Raw genomic sequence first — 23746 nt, 5'->3', positions numbered from 1 at the left:
TTTGTCCATCTTTTTCGTTGTTTGTTCTAGATTTTATTTGGTTTTTTGTTTTTCTTTTCTACTTTTCCCTTGTTCATTCGTCTTCTTCGTTTACAGAAACAACATATATCATTTGTTCATTCAAAGAAGACAAGCTAAGATTTTTTCCATAATTCATTAAACAAGAGGGCTCATTCTTGGATTTCAAGAATTAGGACGTAATCCATCAATTTTGAACTAATCGAATATTTGATTATTTGATTATCTAGTCGAATTCAAATTTAGTTTTTAATTTTTAATATCCATTGAATTCGAATTTGAATAATCAGTTTTATAATCGAATTCAAATTCGAATATGACATGATTCGATTCGAATTCGCTCCGTTTATAGGCCTATCTTTGGGTGCCTAACCTTGACACTCCAAATACCAACATCCCTTTGGGGGCAGCCTCGGTTAATAGCTAGCATGGCTACCAAGATTTCTTATGGGCATATACACGCCCATAAGAATAGTGCATGGATTGGCACTGCCCAACACACACTGAAGGGTGGCTTTGCACATGGGCCTGGCCCAAGCATGACCCTACACCACATCAGCCCCATGTCTAAGTTAATTGAGCTACCCCGTTGCCCACAAAGTATGGGTTGTTCTCAGGACCAAGTGGTTGTCTATCATCATCGGCACATATTTGCCATACACCATAGTGATCTCCCTTTGGCACGTAATAAGAGGCACCTCCCATGGACCAACAAGAGCCACAAATAGCTTTGGCCATAAGTAGGGGTGTTCACAGGTTGGGTTGAGTCGATTTCTTGGGATTTTCCCAACCGACCCGACCTGGTCGGGTTAGCTAAGGTGGGAACCGAAACCGACCCACTGACAGGCCAAACCGACCTGGTCGGTTTGAATCGGGTTGGGTTGGTTTGGGTCGGTTTCTGTTTGAATTGGATTCGGTCTGGATTGGTCGGTTTGGTCGGATTGGGCATTCTTATGAACAGCCCTAGCCATAAGCCACAAGGTCATGATCCAATACCATTAACCTTAGTAGAGCCACCGTGGGATCAAAACATGACCTTTACACACACATTAGACTTATTATGGTCGCACATGGCCCAAACATCGCACGAGTTTCTTCCACTGCAAACCTAACCTGTGACAACATGTTGGAACGTGTTGGAATAGTTTTTTTTTTTTTTTTGCTGTAAGCAGACCCCCTTATTATAATATAGATGTTGACATCAGTTGTTACTGTATATATTTTCTTGAGATGGTTCATTCCCTAGCTGTCATTTTAACTTTTTAGTAAACTCCACCTGACCCACTCCCCATGGTTTGGGCTGGCTGTTTATAATTTGACTCCCTAAACTATTTTATGTGTTAGATATCCCCTACCCCCCAACTTTTACTCTGTTGTCACATAAACCACTGTATTAATATTTGATGCATTTCGTTAAAGAAATGGGTGGAATATGCCATATCAGATATTTTTAAAAATCTTAAAACACCCATATTCTTGATTTGTGGGATACTTATGCTCATTTCCATTAATATTATTAAAAGGTATTTCAATCTTGATCTTCTGAAAACATATCTGGCACATCATTTAGATGGACTAAATTACGATTAGATGAAATTTTGATACATCCGGGTATCAGAATTTTTTTTTTTTTGGCTTTTTTTAACTTTACATGACTTGGCTTTTTTAGAAATCTTCATGCTGGCTGAGATTAGATAAAATCTTGGTACTTTATTTAAATGGGCTAGACTGCTAGATTAGATGAAACTTTGATACATCTAAAAAGATTCATTAACTGATTTCAAGAAGCCTATTCGATGGTTCAAATCTTGAGTTTTACTTGGCATGCTACATTATATGGCCGAGATTGTTTAGATATTTTCATACATTACTGTATAGCTGAGATCAAAACTTTTGTACATCACTTAGATGGTTGAGATTCATTCATTCATATTTAAGAGACTCTTTTTAGCTGGGATTATTTGGTAAATCATTTGGATAGGGTCGATTAGATGAAATCTTGGAAAACTCTTTGGATGGTTTTAGTTAATTGACAGATCTTAGAGTGATATTTTAATGATCAAGAGTTATTTGAATGACTTGGGTCGATGGAAATCTTAGTCACTCACACGTATAAAGAACAAAATGTCAAAATGGTGTCAACTATAGGAAATATATTTTCAGACTGGATTCAGTAGTCACACCATTGTGAGCACATTCAGTAAGCACTCCGTAAATATTCTGACACATCTTAGACTTTTATTTAAGGGTATCTTATGCAACAGGTGTCACAAAATTTGTTGAGTGCTCTCTCTCCTGATCGGAGTTCTATAATTTTAGTGTTTTGTCAAACACGAATGGGCTGTAATGGGCCCCCAATAGAGGAAACTTTTGTCAGTACAATGAGTAGGGAACAAAGAAATGTATGTGATATGAATCCACTCGACGTCGAGTGGTATAGGGCCCGCTTTGAAAGGCTAAAATTTGATTGAACCGTTTTCGAGCACGGATCAAAATACCGATATGGACGATCATACCTTTTTTTATATATTTTTTATCAGCTCGATAATTTATCAGGCACGGATCAAAATACCCCAAGACTTATGCGTATTTCCATTAGTCGAAATGAATTGGACCCTTTAGATACAGAGTACAGACACAATACATCTAATATGGGATGTACCATATGGATGATTCTTACTTTGAAAAAGTCATTAAAAAAAGTTTCAGCAGAGCCCATTTCTGATTGATGCAGCTATTTTGGGAGTTATGGGATGATCACCAAATGGGCCCCTACCTCATAAAGCCAGAAGCCGCAAGAAGCCCTCCAACTCCAAACGGGCACTTAAGGGTATTGCGCTGAGTAGACTTGAGAGAAAGCTCTCAACCGTCCGATCTTGTTGAGGTTGCCCCGACGAGGTGGTTGAGGTGTTCTAATCGCAACAAATCAAACTCTTCCCCATAGATTTAATAGTTTTTTTTATGCGGTGGCCCACAAGGTTGGTCAAAATCGTCTCAATCGTCAAAATGACAAAGTCATGAGATCGGTAGGTGCTGATAGGTCAATCAAAGAATTGATTCGTTGACTGGAGTCTGGAGGGTGATGGTCAAAATAGATCACGTTTAGAACCGTAGGGATATTTTAATGGAGATAAAAACAACCTAGAAAAAGCAAAGGGTACAAGGCAATGATTTAAATCATCCAGCTAATGAACCAACCACATGCTGGTTGTCTAAACTCACCGACACTACTTTACACCTCATTCTCACTTCTTCGGTTTCTAAATTCAGGAAACAAGAATTCCATATTCCCTACCCAAATGGCCACAATCTGCTTATTATTTGCGTTTTTTGCCACTTGCAAGTTACAACGCTACCTGTTTACTCCCACGGCCCTTAAATTTTAGGCCCAGACATCTGGAGCTGTCAATGAATCGGGTCGGTATAACTATATAGTCTTAATAAAAATGCTGATAACATAGTAAACTGTTTATATGTTTGATAAAATAAGTGTTTTTAATCAAAATTATCTTATTTGTTATCTATGAAATTTACCCTCTTGGTCATAAAATATATCAAAAATTACAAGAAAAATGAAAAAAGAAAACTATTATATATTATTAACTATATAAACAGTTCAAGACAAGAATCGGTCCAGACCCAATTGCTAATTGAAATATAACCATCGAACCAGAATTGACATAATCGGATTAGTTGGTTCGGTTATATATATATATGTATCAGGTTTTGCAAATTTAAATTAAAAATTAAATTTTTTAGATATAATTTTATTAATTCATATGGACAAGCCTGAAGTCCGATCCGGACTTTAGACCCAGACATATTATCAGGCCTGGTGCAGGCTGGGCTGGGCCCAAGCAGCCCAAAATGCTATTACTAGTTTGCTACCGGACCCGACTGTAAACTAGTTTGATAGATTAATTCAACGAGTTTTGACTTAATGGATCTATTTGATAATAAATGAAAAATTAAATTTTCTTTAATTTTTTTATGCCAAAAAATTAATCAACACATGTTCAAGTTCAATGCAAATTTACACCTGCAACCATTCGATTCACTGGTTTACGCAAAAGCCGGTTTGGTAATTGTAACGAAAAGTAAGGTCATTCTGAAAGCGAATCTTTTATCATCTTCAGTTCGTTCTCTTTTATTCCTCAAAAGGCCAATCTCCATTCCCAGGTTCTCGAAGCTCAGAAAGATGGAACAGAGAAGAAGAATTTCCGGATTAAGTCTTCTATCCTTCTTCCTCTTCTGTGCACTGATCCTCTCCTTTTTAGGATCTGTCAAAGCTTACAAGAACTACACAGTTGGCGACTCTTTGGGTTGGTACGACAAACTTCAGAATCCCAAGGTTGATTACCAAAGGTGGGTTGCTGGCAAGAACTTCAGCTTGGGAGATTTTCTCAGTAAGTCAATACGAACCATAAAGCACAATTCTATGTTTAGATGTTTCTCTGTCTAGCTTATGACAACAATTCTCTATCGAATCTCCACGATCTCTATTGATTGGTCTTTCTGTAGCACATTCTGTATCTGTTGTTTGTCACAGTTCACTACCTTTCACTTGGTGTTTCTTCTTTGGTGAAGGAAATCAATAACTAGTTGAAGAAAAACATGAAAGGTATCAGACTGGAGAAATAAGTCATACCCATTTGAGGTAATTTGCATCTGAATTTATAAAATTGTGAAGACCTGCAGTTTGGATGTCTGCAGCGATATAGCACTCTTACGAGCAATTCTGTCTACCCATTTGAAGATTCTCGTTTTGCTTTTTTATTTTCTCGGACCTTTGGCTATACAATTTCGACTAAGCAAGCTTTTGAAGGGGAAAGAAACGAATGTATTTTCAGGATTTGCATTGATCGAATTTCACTTTAGTTTCAGTTCTTTTCCTCTAGTAGCAGACAAATATTTCCCGATTCTCATTTGTTCCAATTTTCCTCTAGTGCTCTGCAGTTTGCTTGAAGAAACCCCAAGTATTGGATATAGTTTCATCTCAGAAAATTTCATCCATTTCTGTAGGCCAAAAATGTTTAGTTGTGTGAAATTATATACAGTTTAGCTTGCATTTTTGGATTACAGTAGAATTTGGTATTGAAGGCGGAATTGGATTTGCCAATTCCTCAGATCTCTGGACTCCTATCATTTGGACATTTTTTTGGCATTATGAAATTCATAAAAAACATGGACAAACTTTGAATTCTGGGTATTAGCAGATTTCAAGTTCCTATTTAAAGTTCCTCCCAAAAGTCTAGTCAGTTCATTTTGAAGATATTGAGTCAGACTAAAATTGAAATCCATTCCACATTTCCACTCTTGAAATCCAAATGCAGAAGTAAATGTAAATAGAGTAGATGGTATGAGACTTAGCCTCAGTTTGGAAAGAGTACAAATACAAATATGTACAATACAAATAGATACAAAATAATACAAAATGCAAGGTTTTACAATGTATATATCTGTATTTGTACTCCTTCCAAACTGAGCCTTAAGGACTATAAAGTCAGCCTTTCAAGCATCTTATCTGTAGCAAAGGTGTAGATTTCACAGCTAGCATGATAGATCATAGGTGGCTGAGGAATTGTTCCTGCATCCTTTACCACTATATGTACTGATGTGCCATGTATGCGATATCTCGTTTATAAACAGTCTTCTTTACGGTTCATGACTCCTCTCCTAGATTTACTGTCACTCAGTGTTGGCCTGTAAATTGTTTACTCAAGCTTTTGCCTCCAATGCAGTTTTTCACACTGATAATAACCACTCAGTTGTCCAGACATACAACTTCACGACATACAAGCGGTGCGATTATGCAAATGCTAATGATCACGACACCATTCTATGGTCCGCTACACACCCATCTGCAGTAGCTCCTCAAAGAGTAGCAATTGCTGTTCCACTCACAAAAGAAGGGAGGACATATTTCTTTTCTGGTGATTACGATGGTCAGCAATGCAAGCATGGCCAACGCTTCAAAATAAATGTCACACATGGTGAGGGATTGCCGGAAAGTCTGAAGGACCAACCAGCTGAAGCACCACCTCCGATGAGCCCCATTGTTGACGACAATAATCCGGTGCCAGATACTGTGATTCCATCAAATTTCAGCAATCCTAAGGAAGCTGGAGATCTTCAAGCTACGTCAGGATCTGTTTCTTTAGGCATGTTTTTGAGGACATTGCAGGGGAAACTTAACTGTTTTTTGGTGCTTGTAGTGTTAGTTTGTCTTCTAGGGTGATTTCATTATTTGTTCATTCATTTATTTTTCATTGCAGAGGATAGAATTCTCTAGGATTTGGTTGTTTTGTGCTCTTGGGGATTTCATGTGATCTTGTACATTGTAGAGTGTTACACTTGTATCAATGTGATTCAACAGTTGAGATGTTGATTAGCTTGATAATGGGACAATGCGGATTAGGTGAGTGGTCTTGGAGGAAATATCTAAATTTATTTTGATCAACAAGATGATTAAAGATAATCAGTTAGTTAGACCTTATATCTCTTAGTGGGACCAATTTCGAAGAATTAATAATTAACTAAAGAGGAACTAAACTATTTGTATTCTGTTGGATTTCCAGGAGCAGACACAAAAAAGAAGAAAGTAAAGTGCATCCAATATCAGGGATTTATTAAGGCTGTGTTTGGTTTGATAGAAAACAACAGAGAAGGAGAAAACTGCTTGCAAGATTAATATAGCTTGATAATGATTTATAGTTTGGCATTGTCAGAATTTTCACTAACTAACAAGATTTAGTTCCAAAACGTTTTACCATGTTTACACTGCATATATGTTAATTGAGGAAAAAGAATGCTGCTTGCAAGGCCATTTAAAACCAAGGAGACCAAGTGAAATCAGACTACCAGTCTTTTTTTTTTTTTTTTAATTTCTCTGAGGGTGGTAATTAACAGGGATTAATTGGTAATTTAGTCAAATAAAAGGTACACTAAAATAGGGTGTCAATGGTATTTGAAAATCCGATTTTGAATTTGAGATTAAATATAATCCAATCGAATTCAGATATGACATGATTCAATTCAATAAATATTTGAATTTGACTAATTATTTAATTTTTATATATACTATATAAATATTTTATATAATTTATATATTTATATACTTTTTATAAATAAAATATTTATTTTTATATATTTATTAATTAGTTAAAATAATTAATCGGTTGAATTCAAATCAAATTGAATGTTCGAATATTTAATTAAATTTGAATTCAAACATTGATTTTCAATATCCGTTGGATATCGAATTGAATTTAGATGTTGATTATTTCGATTTGAATTTGATCCATTTACACCCTTACACTAAAATAAATCAAGGAAATTAGAGAGCTGAAATAACCCATGTGGTAGCATATCAACCCTCAGAAAACAAGAACACAATACATATCATACCATATGTTTCAATATTTAAAAACATAGGCTTAGTTTAGAAAGAATGCAAATACAAATATGTGTATGGTATTTCTAAAGTTTATATTTATACTGTATATATTTGTACTTGAATTTTTTTTTTCTAAAATGAGCATCTGTCTTCTCCTATTAGTCTGACAACATTGATTCATTTGATTTTTTACCATTTTCTTGAGGGCATTTAATGTTTGGAACTAACGCCATTTTCTGAGAAGTGCTTGGTTCTTCATAACATGCTGTTTTCTCAAAAAAAAAAAAACGTTTTTCTTTTTTAATTTATTTTGTTTGGGACCATTTCTGGTTGTTGTCACATAGACATTTTTGAACATTACATCAGGAAAAAAATGAGAAAACACACAAAAAATGAACGTTTTATTATATCACTTTTTCCAATTTCGAAGACCTGATCTGAAAAAACGTTTTTCGAAAAAATATATAAACCAGCATCAGGTGTAAATTGCAAAAATAAATTTCAAACGTGATGCTGATGTGACTGCAGTTTTTCAAGAAAACTACATCAATTACAAACACTTGGGGGTGGGATGGCTTGGATGAGAACCACAAACTATTATTAATACTAAGCGGGCCTCGTCCTCCACCACTTCATTACTCATCATCATCCAAACTACAAGGGGTCGGCTACTAAGTGGGCCTCGTCCTATTTAGAAAATAAAAATATTTAAACTACATTCCATTTTCGCAGGGGTAAACACATTTGAATTGTTTATTGAGCGATCCTAAGCTGGAGCTGGCTCCTGGCTCTAATTTATTGTTTTCAACTTTTCATTATTGCAAGGAATTTCCCGATGGATTGATCATCATTTCTGCCTCATCCCCCTTTCTCACTTTGTCTCAAATTAATCATTGTGAAGGGAGTAATTCTTGCATAAAGCTGGTGATGGGTGTTTTTTTTTTTTTTTTTGATAGAAAAAATGAGAGCTACACAAGTGCAAGACAAATGGCAAGGCAATTTATTTTAGGCTGCAGTACAATTTTATTTGCATTAGTACACATTTATAAGAGTGCGCATGAAAAGAATACAAATTCTGGTTTACTTTTATTTTGAGTTTTATCTTCTGCATTGGGTCTTATTTTACCTCATTTGTACTTCAACCAAACAAAATAAGATAAAATTTGAAACAAAAATGAATCAGAATTGGCACCCAAATCATTTGCACTACCATAGTTTTGTATCAATTCAAATAAATTTGCTCTGCAAGTCTGCAACACCCCAAATGCAGCCTTAATAATAGGACTCGCACACAATTTTGTTCAAACAGAAATATATTGCAAAGCTATACGATACGAGTCTGACGGATTCAAGCCAATTTGAAGGTGGAGGAACAACAAAGATGATCTCGATTTGTCAATGAAATGTATTTAAAAATGTAAATCTCCAAAGAAACACAAAAAATAAGTATGGTGGTATCACAGGAGCTGAGAAAAGTTGTGTCCTGTGCAATCAAAGTGAGGAAACAGTGGTCCACTTGTTCTTCACCTGCCCATATGCTCGAGCAGTGTTCCTCTTGGCTCAACTTGGTGTCAATCCTGAGATGTAACAAAACAAGGAAATCTTTCAAATATTTCTATTCTGGCGTCAGAATACTTCAACAAAGAGCAAAAATTGCCATGGATGCAACTGTTCATGATAATACAGGATACCCTTTTGCATCCTGTTCATTTGCTACAGTAGGCAAGAATATCTACCTTCCATCCATCAGTTCACTTTACTAAACTCAGAATATGCACAGTAGGATATACTTGCAGATTTTGTATTGTTTAATGAAAATAATTACATTATATGTGAAGCAGGATATACTTGCAGGGTTCGAGTAGAAGCAGAAGCTGAGTGGTGGTCATTTATCAAGGCATTACAGGAAGCTAGCAGAAGGGGGGTATCAGGAAGGTCAATATCTACTCTGATGCATTGGGCCTTGTAAATAGTATGAATAGTACGTTTGATTCACCTAATTGGTTACAAAAACCTTTGAAGGACCAAGTGATCAATCTTATGGAGTTCTTTGATTTAGTAAATATTATGCATATAAAATTATAACTAATTACAAAATTTCCTGGCTCACCAAATAGCTCATTTGGTTTGTAAGAATGACAAGAGCCAAGGAATGGGTGTATTCTCTTTTGTTAAATTACTGAAGTCCTACAGTTCTTACTCTGAAAAGAGAGGGGAAAAACAAAAAAGAAAGAGTAAGGCTCATAACCATATTAAGGCTAATAGAAGTGATAAAACTTCAATGTATGTTCAGGGGCAAGCTGAGGCAACAACAGTTCACCTGTGAACTCTTTTTGTGAAATGCACAAGGATTGCTTACAGTTAAAATAAGCATCCCAACACATGCTGTAGGGTTTTTTGAAATTCAGCAGCTACTCATCATTGCTAATCCAGACTCAACAGATATAAAACCAGAACATCTTGAAAAGAGTACATAAGGAAGGGGGAACAAATACCTACATCTCAAAAACGATAACCTTATCAAGCTTGATGATAAAGAGATGAAGGGAAATTGATTCGTTAAAAACTGCTAACCTTGTTATTATATTATGAACCAACCAGCCACATGTTTGTTGTCTCCATCAGAATTCCTACCCAGCAAATTTCAGTCTAGAATTTTAGAGTATTTAACATTGAAGTTTTAACACTCTCTTCTGTTGTGCACGTATATACCCTTTGGTAATATAGCATAGAGCATCAAAAGGGAGGGAGATCTTAAATGAATGTGGCATATCAATAAGCTTGTTTTGCACTAAAGTTTCAATACTAAGGCTGCATTTGGCATTCCTTATTCTAGGAATTTGGAAACAGACCCCCCAATAACAGATTGGATAAAATAATCGCTTCAAGACCAATTAGAGGTTGATTCAATATTAATTTGATTCCTAGAAAGAGTTTTGACTTTTTGAAATCCATGCCAACACTGTTATGCTCATGGCACACCAGTTGGAAGCAGGTAGTCTACAGATTAAAGCTCAGTTTGGAAGGAGTACAAATACAAATTTGTAGAGTACAAAACCTTATATTTTGTATGCATTTGTACTGTACATATTTGTATTTGTACACTTTCGAAACTGAGCCTAAAGTGCAAAATAATTGGAAATCACTGGTCTATATTTTATATTATTAATAAAATGAACCAATATTTTATATAATGAACAAATAAATTAAAAATAATTCTTATGAGACTTGTAATAAACATATTACAAATAAACCAAGTTTATCAATAGATTCATAGTAAGTATTTTGTAAATTATTTGACTGAGGATAGTCCATATTTCGTGATTTCATCTGTTGAATTCGAATCGCAATCAACCTGATTGGATTTGTATTTGAGGTCAGACAAATGAATACAATTTGCAGCCCAAGTATTGTAGAAAAATTTGTTAGAAATCGGCATAACATTCACCTCTGAGCATTTTAAAACTAAAGAGAAATTCAAATAGGCACATACCTTCCATTTTGGCTACTCAAGGCTTGAAAAAACTCTTACTCAGCTATGGCTGGACTCAAACACTCTCCACTGACTCTAGGCTTCCAAAGATGGGATAGAAACGATTAAGAGGACGCCTTGCTAAGGGGTGACCATCTCTATTTATAGGCATTTCTGAGGCATTCAGAAAGTCCTCCCATCAAAGACTTTGAAGTCTCTGAACACGTTACAAGTATTACATAGATCCATATTCATTATCATATATTTGGCTTTCGTGGGGTCGAGAAAAAACCCTATCACTTAATCGGGATTTGTCAATAAAATGTGTTGAAAATGTATAGCTCCAAGGATTGATAAATTAACAGTGGGGTGTCAGAACTATAGAAGGCTTAAGCTGCTCCTCCTTGACTGGTTCAATATAAAGTTTTGAGGTTCACAGCCGAAGTCCAAGCTCGATTAAACTTGAGTAAAGGCTACAGAAGTGACTTCAATGCATGTTCAGTGTGGGCTTCTATTCAAACAAGCTGAGGCACCTGTAATTAAACTCTTTTTATGAGACTGCACAAGCATGCCTCACAGCTAGTCAGCTACAATAAGCAACTCGACACATGTTGTAGAATTTTGAAATTCAGCAGCCATATTCCTTCTTGCTAATCTGGACGCTATAGCAATAAAACCAGAACATCTTGAAAAGAGTAGATATAGAAGATGGAACAAATGCCTACAATAACCTGAAAAATGAAAACCTTATCAATGATGCGATAAAATTGATTTCGTTGAGTAACTGCTAACCTTGTGATGATATTAAGAACCAACCAACCATGTCTTTGTGCTTCCATCAGGATTCTTACCCAGCAAATTTCAGTTTAGAGTAGTTGACATTGCAGTTTTAGCCTTCTCCTCTGCTGCAATAGAGAACCCAAAAGGAAGTTCTTAAATGAATTGGACGTTAAATAAGATTGTTTCACACTGAAAGTTTAAACATTCATATTCCCATTTGGTATTGTGTTATACTCAAGTGTCAATATTAAACTCCCTTCCTCCTTCCCCCTCTCTGGATGAATCCTAGAGGAATGTATTTAATTTAGTATTTAGCTGATTCTTTGGCCAAAATATGGATACACACAGAGATTGTTTGATTCCAGTTTCATGCCTCTGTATAATTCTCTTGGGTGCCTCTATTTTCTGTTCCCTATTTTTAAATGGTGTAAAGCATTGGTTGGGGGTGATCAGGTCAATCAATTAAAAGAACAAAATACAAGAAAAAGCAAGTGAGGTGAGGTATGGCACCCAGATCGGATATAACATTGGACATATGCATACGGATAAAGGGGATTTCATTTTCCCTTTCCTAAAATCATAGATGCATATATGGTACAAGTATCCCCCCTAGATAAGTATATAGTTTTTGAAGCAAGATTCATTTCTTAAGACTTGTATCTTACCAAATTTCTAATGTGCAGAAGTTCTTCAGAGGACAATTAGTTGAAATAAACAATTTTGCATATTTTAAAAGGGTTAGTTTCTGCTATAGAGTACATCTGGTAGTGCCCATGCAATATTAGGTGTTGTATCTGGTATATCATACAAATCTCCAACCCAGTTACAAGTCAGAACCTCTAATTCTGTCTGTAAAGAGTGTCTTTCCAGTGGGTAGATGACAAGAAAGTAAGATGACAACAAAACACAAGGTAGGTAAAACATTAAACAGTAAAACTAAAAATTCATTAAACATTTATATTGAGGATCAAAAGAAAATCAAAACAGAGTTTCATAACCCAGCCTATAGATTACAGAAACAAAAATAACAATTAAAATGCAGAAGAAAGGTGAAGATTAACCTATACTAACCTTATAAAAATGTGCAGCAGCAAAGTTCGGAATAAAACAGTTGGTGCAGTAAAAATATACCAAGCTAGGATGGATGGAGGAGAAATCATCATCATCCATGCCTTATCCCAACTATATGGGGTCAGCTACATTAATCCTGTTTTGCCAATCTGTTCTATTTAAAGCCATATCCACTGTTAAATTATTTGTGCTTAAATTAGGATCAAAGAAAAATGGAAATTGAAAATAAATGATTGGAATCAGGAAATATAAATTACCTCAATTAAAGATAAACAGGAATTAATGACAAAATAAAAAGATAGGGGCACAAATGCTGATGCCATGAAGAAACAAACACAGAGGTAGCAAATAAAAAATCATGTCCATTCCTTTAACAGTCAGTTCTTGGAGAAAAAAAAGTAGACTACACAATAATAACAGCGACCAAGTTATATGAAGCACAGAAGATCAAGGAATGCTTAATCAGTTCTATGCAAGATTCAGTTATATGAATATAGTGAGAAATGGTGCAGCAGTAAGGGCCTTGAAATATTAAGAGCTGCAATGCACAATAACATTAGGGTCTAGGGACCATGAAATCTGTTGAGAAAACAATCCAGAAATGAGAATTTATATGTGAAAGATTTGTATGTCATTAGAGAACCACTGAAAAGCTTGAAGGTGACCACAAATAAGTACTCCACTAATGTGACCAAAATAGCACAAAAAAGATATAGATTTGCAACCTAGTCTAGGGCATGAAGATCAGACTAAATTAGACACTATCATCCCCTTGACTGAATACTCTCCAAACCATAGAAAATGCTTTATGTCACATGTTTAATGAGCCTTCAGCACAATTTTCTGTACTTTCTTTTCCCTAAATTAACTCTTTCTAATGTTAAGGGTCACTAATTTCATCCCCAACAAGTGAACACCCATACCCATCTATACATTTGATAGAGTTTTCTCACTGTCTAATACAGGAAGGAGAAAAATAAAGAGACAAAATTATCCCAATTTACTTTGAGAGATACCCAGTCTCTTTACCTTGTTTCTCTCCCCCAAAAGCAGAGATTTTTAAAATGGACGAAGAACGCCAAAAAAAAAAGAGTTAACACAGATGGCTTAACCTTCCGAATACCTCTAATAGAATCGTTCTCAGAGCTCATCATCAATGAAAACTGAAAATCCAAGCACGTAGACAGTCAGTTTCCAAAAGAAAATTGCCAAAAAAGATTTGGACCATTTCTCGATTTGTGCGTGTCATCCTTGCGCAGGGGCCATGCTAATCTTCTCTGTATCTTTCCAATTTTATTGGATGTTTCCGAAGAGACACTTTAGTATGCAAACGAAGGTAAATTAAAGCTCTTGTTTTTTTGAGCTAGGCGATGTGGGACTTCGGACAGCGTTTCACTTGTGGCTTGTGATAGTGAGGCTGAAACTCAAACCAGGGCTATTTTAGGGTCCATAACCTAAAGCAGGACTCAATGTCTCAATGAGCTCTTCGCCTGGTCCAGCTGCATCAATACATTGCAGGGAAGCCATACTGGTTCTGGTTGGGTGAGGTCAAATACTGTTGTGCCCCCATCCGGCTGCATCATCACTACATTGCTGGCAACAAGCAGGGAAGCTTTTATATACCGTACCGTTTTCATATAACGACGCTGTTCAACATTTTGTAGCCCTGTATTGTCATTTTCATCGCTTCACGGCTTGAAATCCATTAACTATTTGACAAAATGCCAAAGAGATCTTCCATCGTTTGCCATTGGCCGTATCTTATTGTCTACCCAGAAATAGTCTTAGTGGCCTACCTGCTAATCCCAGGAAACCATGAAACGAAGAAGACGACTAAGGAAACAAATTTGTTTGCTCTATTGCACGGAATGTACATGGGAAAAGGAAAAAGAGTTGGTTTTTCCAGGGAAAGATGGGACCATTTTTGCTAAGTGGTGAAGTATAACTTCTTTCTGAAACAGGAAGATTTCGCTTTTCAAGTCATTACAATGGTAAGGTGCATCACCTTCCGTGCTGCAGAAGACAATTTTTGGGACCCATGTGTTATGATCTTCGCACCTAGATCATTGGGTTTAGCATCTTTGATGGGGATCTTTGTAGTTTATGTGGAAAACAGGAAAATATTGAACATTTCATCAAGGATTGTCCTACAAAACCACCCATTGGAGGGTCAAAGACCCATAATGAGAAAATTTGGAAACCCATCATGTGAAAATCCAAAGCTTGGCATCATTAAAATCAATTTAGACAAGACGGCCAGTGTTCTGCTATAAGCATAGTTTTTTATCATCTAGGTTGAGTTCTAGACGCTAAATCTTATAAACTTGACTCATGCACGATTAACCAAATGGAGGCATGGGCTGCTTGGGAAGCCCATATTTTAACATTGAATTTCATGAATTATCCATTATCGTTGAAGACGATTTGAAGCTGGTCATCTCATGTCTCAAGCACAAGGTAAAGATTCTATGAAAGCTGAGAAATGTAATTTTAAGCTGCATTCAGATGAGAGATTTGTTTGAGAGAGGCCTGACGTACCATCATGTAGGGGTGAGCATTCGGTTTTTTTTGGTTCAAAAAAATCGAAATTTTAAAAATCAATTTAACAATATGATAAATTTAACCGAAATTAAAATATGTGAAAATCAAATAAACTGAATCGAATTTTCTTTTTGGTTATTTTGGTTAAAACCAAAATTATTTAACCTGAGTCTCATTTCACCAAGATAAAAAAACGTGTATACCAATTATGTGGTTATTCATTAAGTCAAACCTTCTGTCAATATGTGTTTTATCCAAAACAGAGAAGAAGAAGAAGAAACTGAAGATGAACAGAGGAAGATGCAGCGGTAGCTGCGGCACTCGGCAATGATGGCAAGCCTTCTTTCAGTCTGTGTTCTATTAAAAACAGAGAAGAAAAAGAAGAAGAAGGGGTTACCTGTCCAATTGATATTTGATTGTAGAGACACATTTGACTTAACCCTTTTCTAATGGTACTGTATGAGAAAAGCTGAGATAGAGACAATCTCTTTTGTAGCAAAATAATTGAAGATGGCTGGGCTCGTGAGGCAGGGCAGCCACTAACTAGCTAGCAACAATACTCTGCCACGCTGCAGTGGCAGTGCTGATCCGGTGAAATAGAGTAGAATTCAAAACAGAGAGGTAGGCAAATGCAAGTGAGAGTCTCTGCTTTTTGACCTACTGGGTAGTGGGTTCAGACATTCGGCTGCTATTTTAATGTTTTCTTTCACTCTTTTACGTTAATCTCTGCTTTTTGACCTACTGGATAGTGGGTTTAATTGCTATTTTAATATTTTCTTTTACTCTTTTACGTTCTTCTTATTTCGAAAACTAGCAAGTGCCATTTTACTTGTTTTTCACTCTTTCATTCTTTATAAATTATAAAATAAATAATATTAAAAATATATAATTATAATTGTAAAACGGTTTTTTCATTAACCAATTTATAAAATATGATAACCAAAATCGAAACCCAAAATACAAAAAAACCGAACAACAAAATCAAAACCGACCGAAGAGCCGATTAGACCGAAACGATTAAACTGAAATTTCGGTTTTTCAGTTTTGACCGAATTATGCTCACCCCTACACATTTTAATTGTATTCCACAAATTCTACTAACAAGTGGGGAAAAATATCTCTCTTAGCTACGAATCTTTTTTGAGCAATGGAATCGGCGAAAAAGTGAAGTACTAAAAAAAGGTCAATTCTATACTTCCTGATTATTCTGTCTTTATTTCATTCATAGTTTCATTCATAGAGAACAGATCATATCCTGAATCCATTTTTTCCTGATACCCAATCCGATTGTAATATCATAATAATAGGTAGAAATTGGAGCACTTTTTTTAATATTCTATACAAGACTCCATAAGTCTAAGTGGCCGACTGGCTTGCCCATAAAGCTCAATCTTCTTCTTTGACTTTTTTACATTTAAATTCTTTGTCTTTTTCTCATTTCCTTCTTATTTGCCTAACCTGTACACCGAACGGTTTGTTTATTTTGCGGTACAATTTTTGGTTGTACTAATATAAATTCATGAAAATTGCAAATATAAATATGCAGAGTTTGAAACCTTGAATTTTATATTATTTTGTATGCATTTGCACTGTATATATTTGTATTTGTATTCATTCCAAAAGGAGCTTTAAGATTTTATCCTTACCAAAATTGGTTTTCACTCCGTTCTCACAATACTTGCAGTTGTGCATTGAAAATTTTGTGATAATGAAATCCGGATAGGTTTATATTGGCCAATACTCATGGATTTTATTAATGAATATTGACTGATAACGAAACTAAGCTTACCCATAAACATTGACTATGGCCTGTTTGAGAGGGTTGAGTTGAAGATTCAACTGAAGTTGGATCAATTTAATTCATTACTGGCAATTGACTTAGGTTCTACATATTTTCCACTAAACATAGCTTATAGACTGTTCATATGGGGCTCATTTTAGAAAGTCAGAAGCCACCACACCTCAACCCTCCCAATTAGGAGAGTTTATGATTGGATTTGATTTGATTTGGAAAAAATCTCAAACCAAATTGGTAAATTACAGTTTGAAATTTTCATAGACCAAATCAAACCGTTTTAGTATAGAAATCAAACCAAACCATTCTGCTACAGTTTTGGGCCATTCTATTGGGCTTTATCCAATTAAAAAGCTCAAATAACATACATATCTAAGTAAATAGTAAATGTAATTCAAATATCAAATTGAAGTGTTAACAAATACCACCTATTATTATTATATAAATCACATTAACACTTCCACAGATATAAATAATTTCTTGTGTGTGTTCCAACTTGGAACTAAAACTGCTTTGGCCATTGGTTTCTGGGTCAGGGATTCAATCGTCCAATCTAAACGGATGGTCCATTGCCAAAACCATCATCCAAGTTGAACGGATTAATGGTTCAACTGCCCGTATCAGTGGGTCATGGGAGTTTGCTATTTATTTCTTATATTTTTTGAAATCCATTTCATTTTTGTGAATCAAAACCACCTTGAAGTCTTATTGTTATGATTTGCTACAATTTGCGTAGCTATAAACATTTCATTTTCCATCTTCCGTTTTATTTGATTTGGTGTTGCTCTTCTGAAAGTGTATACTTGGCTAATAGGAGATGCTTTTGCCATTTTCATTCAAATTATGTGAACTTGAACAGTCGGATTATTTTCATCACTAAATTATTAAGGGAGGTGTTCGATAACATGGTTGTTACCATATCAGCAAAAACAATATAATTTTGCTAACATGGCAGATTTTTTGTTTTCCAAAACAAAGTCAACCATATTGTCAAGCACCCCCTAAATGTTCGGGGCTATATTTTCAATGCATATGAAGTATACATACAAACTCCAAACCAAATAGAAGAAATAGGAAGGCCAAGAGTCTCACTCATTAAATTCCTTATTCTCTTCTTGGTTCATAGTTGGAAATGGAATCGGCTGAAATGAAATTTTTATTCCCAAGGGTGGTGGCATTCAAATGGAGGAATGCCATTCCTTCAGGAATGGAAATCAGATTCCAATTCTACCTAACCAAACAATTGGACCATTCTGATTCTCATTCTAGACTATTCCAGTGAATCAAATGGGCGCTTAAATCTCTCCAAATCCCTCCTAAGTCTCTAATAAAGCAGAGGAATAGATTGGGTGGGTTGGTTTGGTTAAGGTTTAAGGTCCTGTTAAGGATAATGACCCCACTAGCAGCAACCCAAGTTTGTTAACCCAAACCCAACTTCACACTTAACCCAAGCTTGATTAGAATTGGGTTTTGTTCAGGTTTGAAAGTCCTCTAACTTATTTTACAATTTTTTTTTTATTTACAGGGAAGGATGTTTTTTTTTTCTTATTTTGGATTTTTATACATTTTAACATAAATATTGGTTATTTGTCATTATTCTCATTTCTAATATCTCAAAATTTCTCATTCAATCACTTTAAAACAATTGTTAAATCAAATTTTATGACAATCTTTTTTAAATATTCCATAGCCCTCAACCACTTCATTTTTCTATTAAAGCGCATGCATTGCACGGATTCACTTCACTTGCTAGTTTCAAAGCAGAGAGACTTCGGAGCATAAAAAGCGAGAGCTAGGGAGTTGTGATCCTTTCTTAGCTCTTCCTCCCTCCCTCTCCCTTCCCCTTCTCTGGATAAATCCCAAAGGAATGTATTTAATTTAGTGTTTTAGCTGATTCTTTGGCCCAAAGATGGATACGCATACAGCATGCCTCAGTAGAGTTCTCTTGGGTGCCTCTATTGTCATCTCCCTGTTTTTAAACGGTGTAAAGGATCTTACATTACCATTGACAAATTTGGTTGGGGGTGACCAGGCCAATCAATTGAAAAAACAAAATACAAGAAAAAACAAGTGAGATGAGATATGATGCCCAGATCGGACATGAACATGGACATGGACAAGGATACAGGGAATTTCATTTTCCCTTTCCTAAAATCCTAGAAGCATATATGGTACAAGTATCCCACCTGGATAGTTATATCATGCTTCTATATATAGATTTAAAATCAAAATGCCATTTCTTAAAGACTTATATCTTACCAAATTTCTAATGTGTAGAAGTTCTTCAGAGGATAATCAATTGAAATAAACAATTTTACATATTTTAAAAGCGTTAATTTAGGCTATAAAGTGCACCTATAAGTGCTTTATGCAGTATTAGATGTTGTATCTGGTATGCCGGTCATGTACAGTTTCCAGGCATCATAGTCATAGGAATCTCCATGTGTTCAGACAATCTAGTTTGGCAGTTTTTTTTTTTTTTAATGTAAGAGTAATGGAGTGCCTCAATCATACCTATCAGGACTTGCTTTCCATTTGGCATCATCTAGATCAAACAACCGATCAGCCACACACATTGTAGTTTTTTAGATGAGGGCTTAAATCTCAGTAGGAATATCTGCAAAGCATACTGCAGCTTTTAAAGGACTCTCAATTCTTGGCCTTTCTTCCTTGATGCTTGAGGGTGATTCCGAATGCCAAAACCAAAAGTATAATTAAACTCCAGTTGGATGGTTGCATTAAACCTCCCTGGCACATCGGAACAACTATTGTGGACTACAGGACACTTAATGAGGGCATCCACTGAAGCACAAGTCCATTACACTCCTAGAACACCCAATACAGCAGCACATCCACTGTCACAAGTCACAACATAGTTGTTCTATTTCTTCTTGTTTCACTTGGTTCATTTTCCCTGATCTTTCTTTTATCTCCTATTGTCAAGGACTGTGTCTCGTACTGATTTTCTGATGAATGTATTTTCCTTTGTTTGCTTAAAAAAAAAAAAAAAGAAATGTCCAGAGTCCTTTAATTGTCAGTTCTTGGGAAAAAAGTAAACTAAACAATAACAACAGTGACCAGGTTCTATGAAACACAGAAGATCAAGGAATGCTTAATCAGTTATATGCAAGATTCAGTTATATGAATATGGTGAGAAATTGTGCAGCAGTAAGGGTATTAAGAGCTGCAATGCACAATAGCATTAGGGACCATAATATCGGTTGAGAAAACAATCCAGAAGTGAGAATTTATATGTGAAAGATCCGTATGTCATTAGAGAACTACTGAAAAGCTTGAAGTTGACCACAAATAAGTACTCCAATAATGTGACTAAAATAGCTCAAAAAAGATATAAATTTGAAACCTAGTCTGGAGCATGAAGATCAGCCTAAATTAGACACTATTATCCCCTTGACTGAATACCTCCAAACCATCGAAAATGCTTTATGTCACATGTTTAATGAGCCTTCAGCACAATTTTCTGTATTTTCTTTTCCTTAAACTAGCACTGTCTAATGTTAAAGATCATTAATTTCATCGCCAAGAGTTCTGAAATGGCAGTGATCAGTAACCGATATCACTAATATTTCAAAACATGATTCTTAGCATCTGGGGCAAAAAATGTTTTGTTTAAAAAGAAAAAAAAAAAAAAACAGATATTATGAACAAGTGAACACCCATGAGTACTCATCTATACATTTGATAGAGTTTTCTCACTGACTAATTCAGAAAGGAGAAAAATAAAGAGAAAAAAATTATGTCAATTTGCTTTGAAGGATACCCAGAAACTTTACCTTGTTTCTCCACCCCAGAAGCATTAAAAATAATAATGAAATAAAATAAAAATTGGACCATTTCTCGATTTGTGCGTGTCATCCTTGCGCAGGGGCCATGCTAATCTTCTCTGTATCGTTCCAATTTTATCAGATGTCTCGGAAGAGAAAACCATATAATCGAGTTGTTGTTAAATCAACTTTCTCATTACTTGCTAACTAAGCCATGTGGGATGAAGCCATGCTTCTCACCACAATCACAGACCTAGACAGCCAGATATGAACAGCCCAAACCAGGACTTCAGCTCGGGATCCAGTTATCTCCATCCTTGTGACGAGTGACAAGCTCTTCTTGCAATGTAAAGTGGACTAGACAATCAACTAGTCAGACTAAACAGGCCCGTGAATTAGCGCATGAAGAATGAAGAACGGAGATTTTTCTTGTTGAATGGATGAAGAATGGAGTTCTTACCACCCTATAAAATGCAAAAACGGTATCAGAACATAGCATTACCACCCTATAAAAGAACAGATTTCAAAATCCTTGAAACTAGTTTATGTCAAATGTTTATCGTGCCTTCAATTCAACCATCTTGTCTTTGTTGTTAAAACAAACAACTGATATTCAAGACGACGAATTTATACCAGTAACTTGTCAATATATTAAAGCCATTACTGAATGCTGGACTTGGCTATGTGGGATCTTGGGAGGAGTCAACAGGATGCAGACCTAATCTCAGTCACGCTTGGCAGACTTCTGAACGTGAATTATCAGTTCTTGGTATTCTAAAAAAGAAAAGAACTTTTCGAGCAAAATAACATAACGCCAATAAAGTTAAGATTTTTAAGAAACAGAATGCAAATAAAGTTGATAAAGAGATATCATTAACAGTGAACATCCATGCCCAGTTATACATTTCAGTTTGTTTGAACACCTATCTTTTCCGCCAGAAAAAGGAGAAAATAACGCCTTCAATCTTCTTTTACTCACGAATACAGAAAAAGGATACAAGAAAGCCAAAAGAAAAACTCATAACCAAATTCATTTTCAAACTAAACCCAGAACTATACTCAGTTTCTCAATGAGAGCAATATTAACGACAAGAGCAGAAAGAAAAGCTTAACCAAATTCCTTCTCGAACAAAACCTAAAACAATACCCTGTTTGTCAGCCCTACGAGCATGAGTTCTGGTATTGAGCAATATTAACGACAACAACAAAATGCAAAAAAAGGAAAATTTTTAAGAACTTGAAGGTCCAGAACATCAATTCAGGGGGGAAAGTGGAAAAAAAAATTTGGACCATTTCTCGATTTGTGCGTGTCATCCTTGCGCAGGGGCCATGCTAATCTTCTCTGTATCGTTCCAATTTTATCGGATGTCTCCGAAGAGACACTCTACACATGCAAATGAATGTAAATTAAAAGCTCTTATTTCTATCAGCTAGGCGATGTGGGACATTGGACAGCGTTTCACTCGTGTATAACTGCAAGTCGGGCCGGGTTAAGTCGGGTTGAGGTGCCGAACCTGGTCTAACCCTAAGTTCTAAACCCCAACCCTAACCCTTACCCAACCTGACCAACCCAACCCAACCCTTACCCAACCTGACCAACCCAACCCAAACCTTAACTAAATTCCTTCAACCATAATCCAATCCAACTAAACCCGAAGTCAATTTTGGGTTGGGTTGGGCTCAGGTTGGGCCCAATCCAACTTTCTTCCCATCCCTTAAAACTTCATAGAATTTCTCCATTTTAGATCTTAATTCAACTTTTACTATATGTATTAATAATATGTTTCATTAGTATTTATTTGTTGACTTTTTTTTTTCGTTCTTTTGGTATAAAATTTAGAAAAACAAGTGTTAGAAAATGACTATAGTTTATTATGAGTTATGATAGATCTTTCTTGGGCGGAAAACAACATAGAGGAGATGAAGAATAAAATTTTCAAAAAAAAAAACATAAAATAATGTTATTAAGGTTTTAGTCTTTCTGATTAGGATTAAGTAAAATAATTATCTTAAAAGAAATACATGATACTATGTGGTGGGGGTTATACAAATATCATGCATCTAAACAGATCAATGTATAGTATATATTACATATACCATATATTTATATATTACATGTAATATAGAGTTGGATTCGGGTTGGATCGGGTTGACTAAGGGGTCAACCCTAACCCAACCTGAAAAAAAAAAATTCATAAATTTCAACCCTAACCCTAACTCAAACATCAACCCAACCCAGCCCAAATTGCAGCCATACACTTGTGGCTTGCGACTGTAAGGCAAGGCATAAACTCAAACGAGGACCAGTTTTAGGGCCCATTACCTTAAGCAGGGCTCGGTGAGCTCCTCTCCTAGTCTAGCTGCATCAATACGTTGCAGGGCAGCCACCGGATGCTGGTTGGGTGAGGTCAATAGTGATGTGTTGTCATCCAGCTCCATCATCACCACATTGCCAGCAACAAGCAGAAAAAAATTTCTATGCCGTTTTCATGTTAATGACGCTGTTTAACATTTTGCAGCCCTGTATATTGTCATTTTCATTGCTTCACGGCTTGAATCCATTAACTATTTGACAAAGAGCTTAAGAAATCTTTAAGCCAGTAAACCATGCAACGAAGAAAGCGATTAGGACAAATTTGTTTGCTCTATTGCACGGAATATGTACATGGGAAAAGGAAAATAGTTTATTTTTCCAGGGAAAGATGGGACCTTTGTTGCAAAGTGGCATGGCAGGGCCCGCGGGCCATCCCAGGCCATGTTTCCCTAGGATATTTTGGGGTCAGCCCAGCTCAGCCCACGGCCCGGTCCTGTGTGGGCTTGTGTTGTGTCATAGGCCAGGTTGGCCTGTGAGCCGAGTCTTGAATCAAGTTAGGCCATGAATCAGGTCA

At 35.8% G+C, this 23746-nt stretch overlaps 1 protein-coding gene, 2 long non-coding RNA genes and 3 other non-coding genes across 11 annotated transcripts; 1 reads left to right on the top strand and 5 right to left on the bottom strand.

Moving 5' to 3' along the window:
- The first annotated feature begins 4033 nt into the window (after positions 1-4033).
- On the top strand, positions 4034-6418 carry LOC148845401 (early nodulin-like protein 18). Of its 2 annotated transcripts, none has more exons than XM_088954762.1 (2): positions 4034-4424; positions 5760-6418. In XM_088954762.1, exons 1-2 carry the CDS (start codon positions 4217-4219, stop codon positions 6254-6256), a joined length of 705 nt encoding a protein of 234 aa, XP_088810888.1. In that variant the 5' UTR covers positions 4034-4216; the 3' UTR covers positions 6257-6418. The 2 variants fall into 2 exon arrangements, with proteins under 2 accessions (XP_088810888.1, XP_088810889.1); XM_088954763.1 differs by having other exon boundaries at positions 4039-4424; positions 5787-6418.
- Positions 6419-8614: 2196 nt separating this feature from the next.
- LOC148845399 (uncharacterized) lies at positions 8615-15984 on the bottom strand. Of its 5 annotated transcripts, none has more exons than XR_016101875.1 (4): positions 15676-15984; positions 12738-12886; positions 11679-11791; positions 8615-8991 (listed from the first exon to the last, which is right to left on the bottom strand). It is a non-coding gene; the product is annotated as an uncharacterized LOC148845399 (long non-coding RNA). The 5 variants fall into 5 exon arrangements; XR_016101871.1 differs by lacking the exon at positions 15676-15984 and adding an exon at positions 13861-14591 and having other exon boundaries at positions 12738-12910; XR_016101873.1 differs by lacking the exon at positions 15676-15984 and adding an exon at positions 13861-14419.
- Positions 13951-14055, bottom strand: LOC148845400 (U6 spliceosomal RNA). The gene has a single exon (XR_016102743.1). It is a non-coding gene; the product is annotated as a U6 spliceosomal RNA (small nuclear RNA).
- A 4753-nt stretch (positions 15985-20737) lies between the features above and the next one.
- On the bottom strand, positions 20738-22250 carry LOC148845396 (uncharacterized). Its single transcript, XR_016102572.1, has 2 exons — positions 22149-22250; positions 20738-21322 (listed from the first exon to the last, which is right to left on the bottom strand). It is a non-coding gene; the product is annotated as an uncharacterized LOC148845396 (long non-coding RNA).
- Positions 20914-21019, bottom strand: LOC148845398 (U6 spliceosomal RNA). The gene has a single exon (XR_016102744.1). It is a non-coding gene; the product is annotated as a U6 spliceosomal RNA (small nuclear RNA).
- LOC148845397 (U6 spliceosomal RNA) lies at positions 22137-22239 on the bottom strand. The gene has a single exon (XR_016102702.1). It is a non-coding gene; the product is annotated as a U6 spliceosomal RNA (small nuclear RNA).
- Positions 22251-23746: the final 1496 nt, after the last annotated feature.

This window comes from Nelumbo lutea, chromosome 7, assembly GCF_056320005.1.
Source record: "Nelumbo lutea isolate HS-2025 chromosome 7, American lotus-T2T, whole genome shotgun sequence".
Lineage (NCBI taxonomy): Eukaryota > Viridiplantae > Streptophyta > Magnoliopsida > Proteales > Nelumbonaceae > Nelumbo > Nelumbo lutea.
This window is presented reverse-complemented; position numbering and strand designations above follow the sequence as displayed.

What these genes read in the sequence shown, in the direction of transcription:
- LOC148845401 (XM_088954762.1), top strand. Translation starts at nt 4,217, where the DNA reads ATGGAACAGAGAAGAAGAATTTCCGGATTAAGTCTTCTATCCTTCTTC. An exon ending in CAGCTTGGGAGATTTTCTCA is followed by an intron (nt 4,425 to 5,759) that starts GTAAGTCAATAC and finishes CCTCCAATGCAG; the next exon opens with TTTTTCACACTGATAATAAC.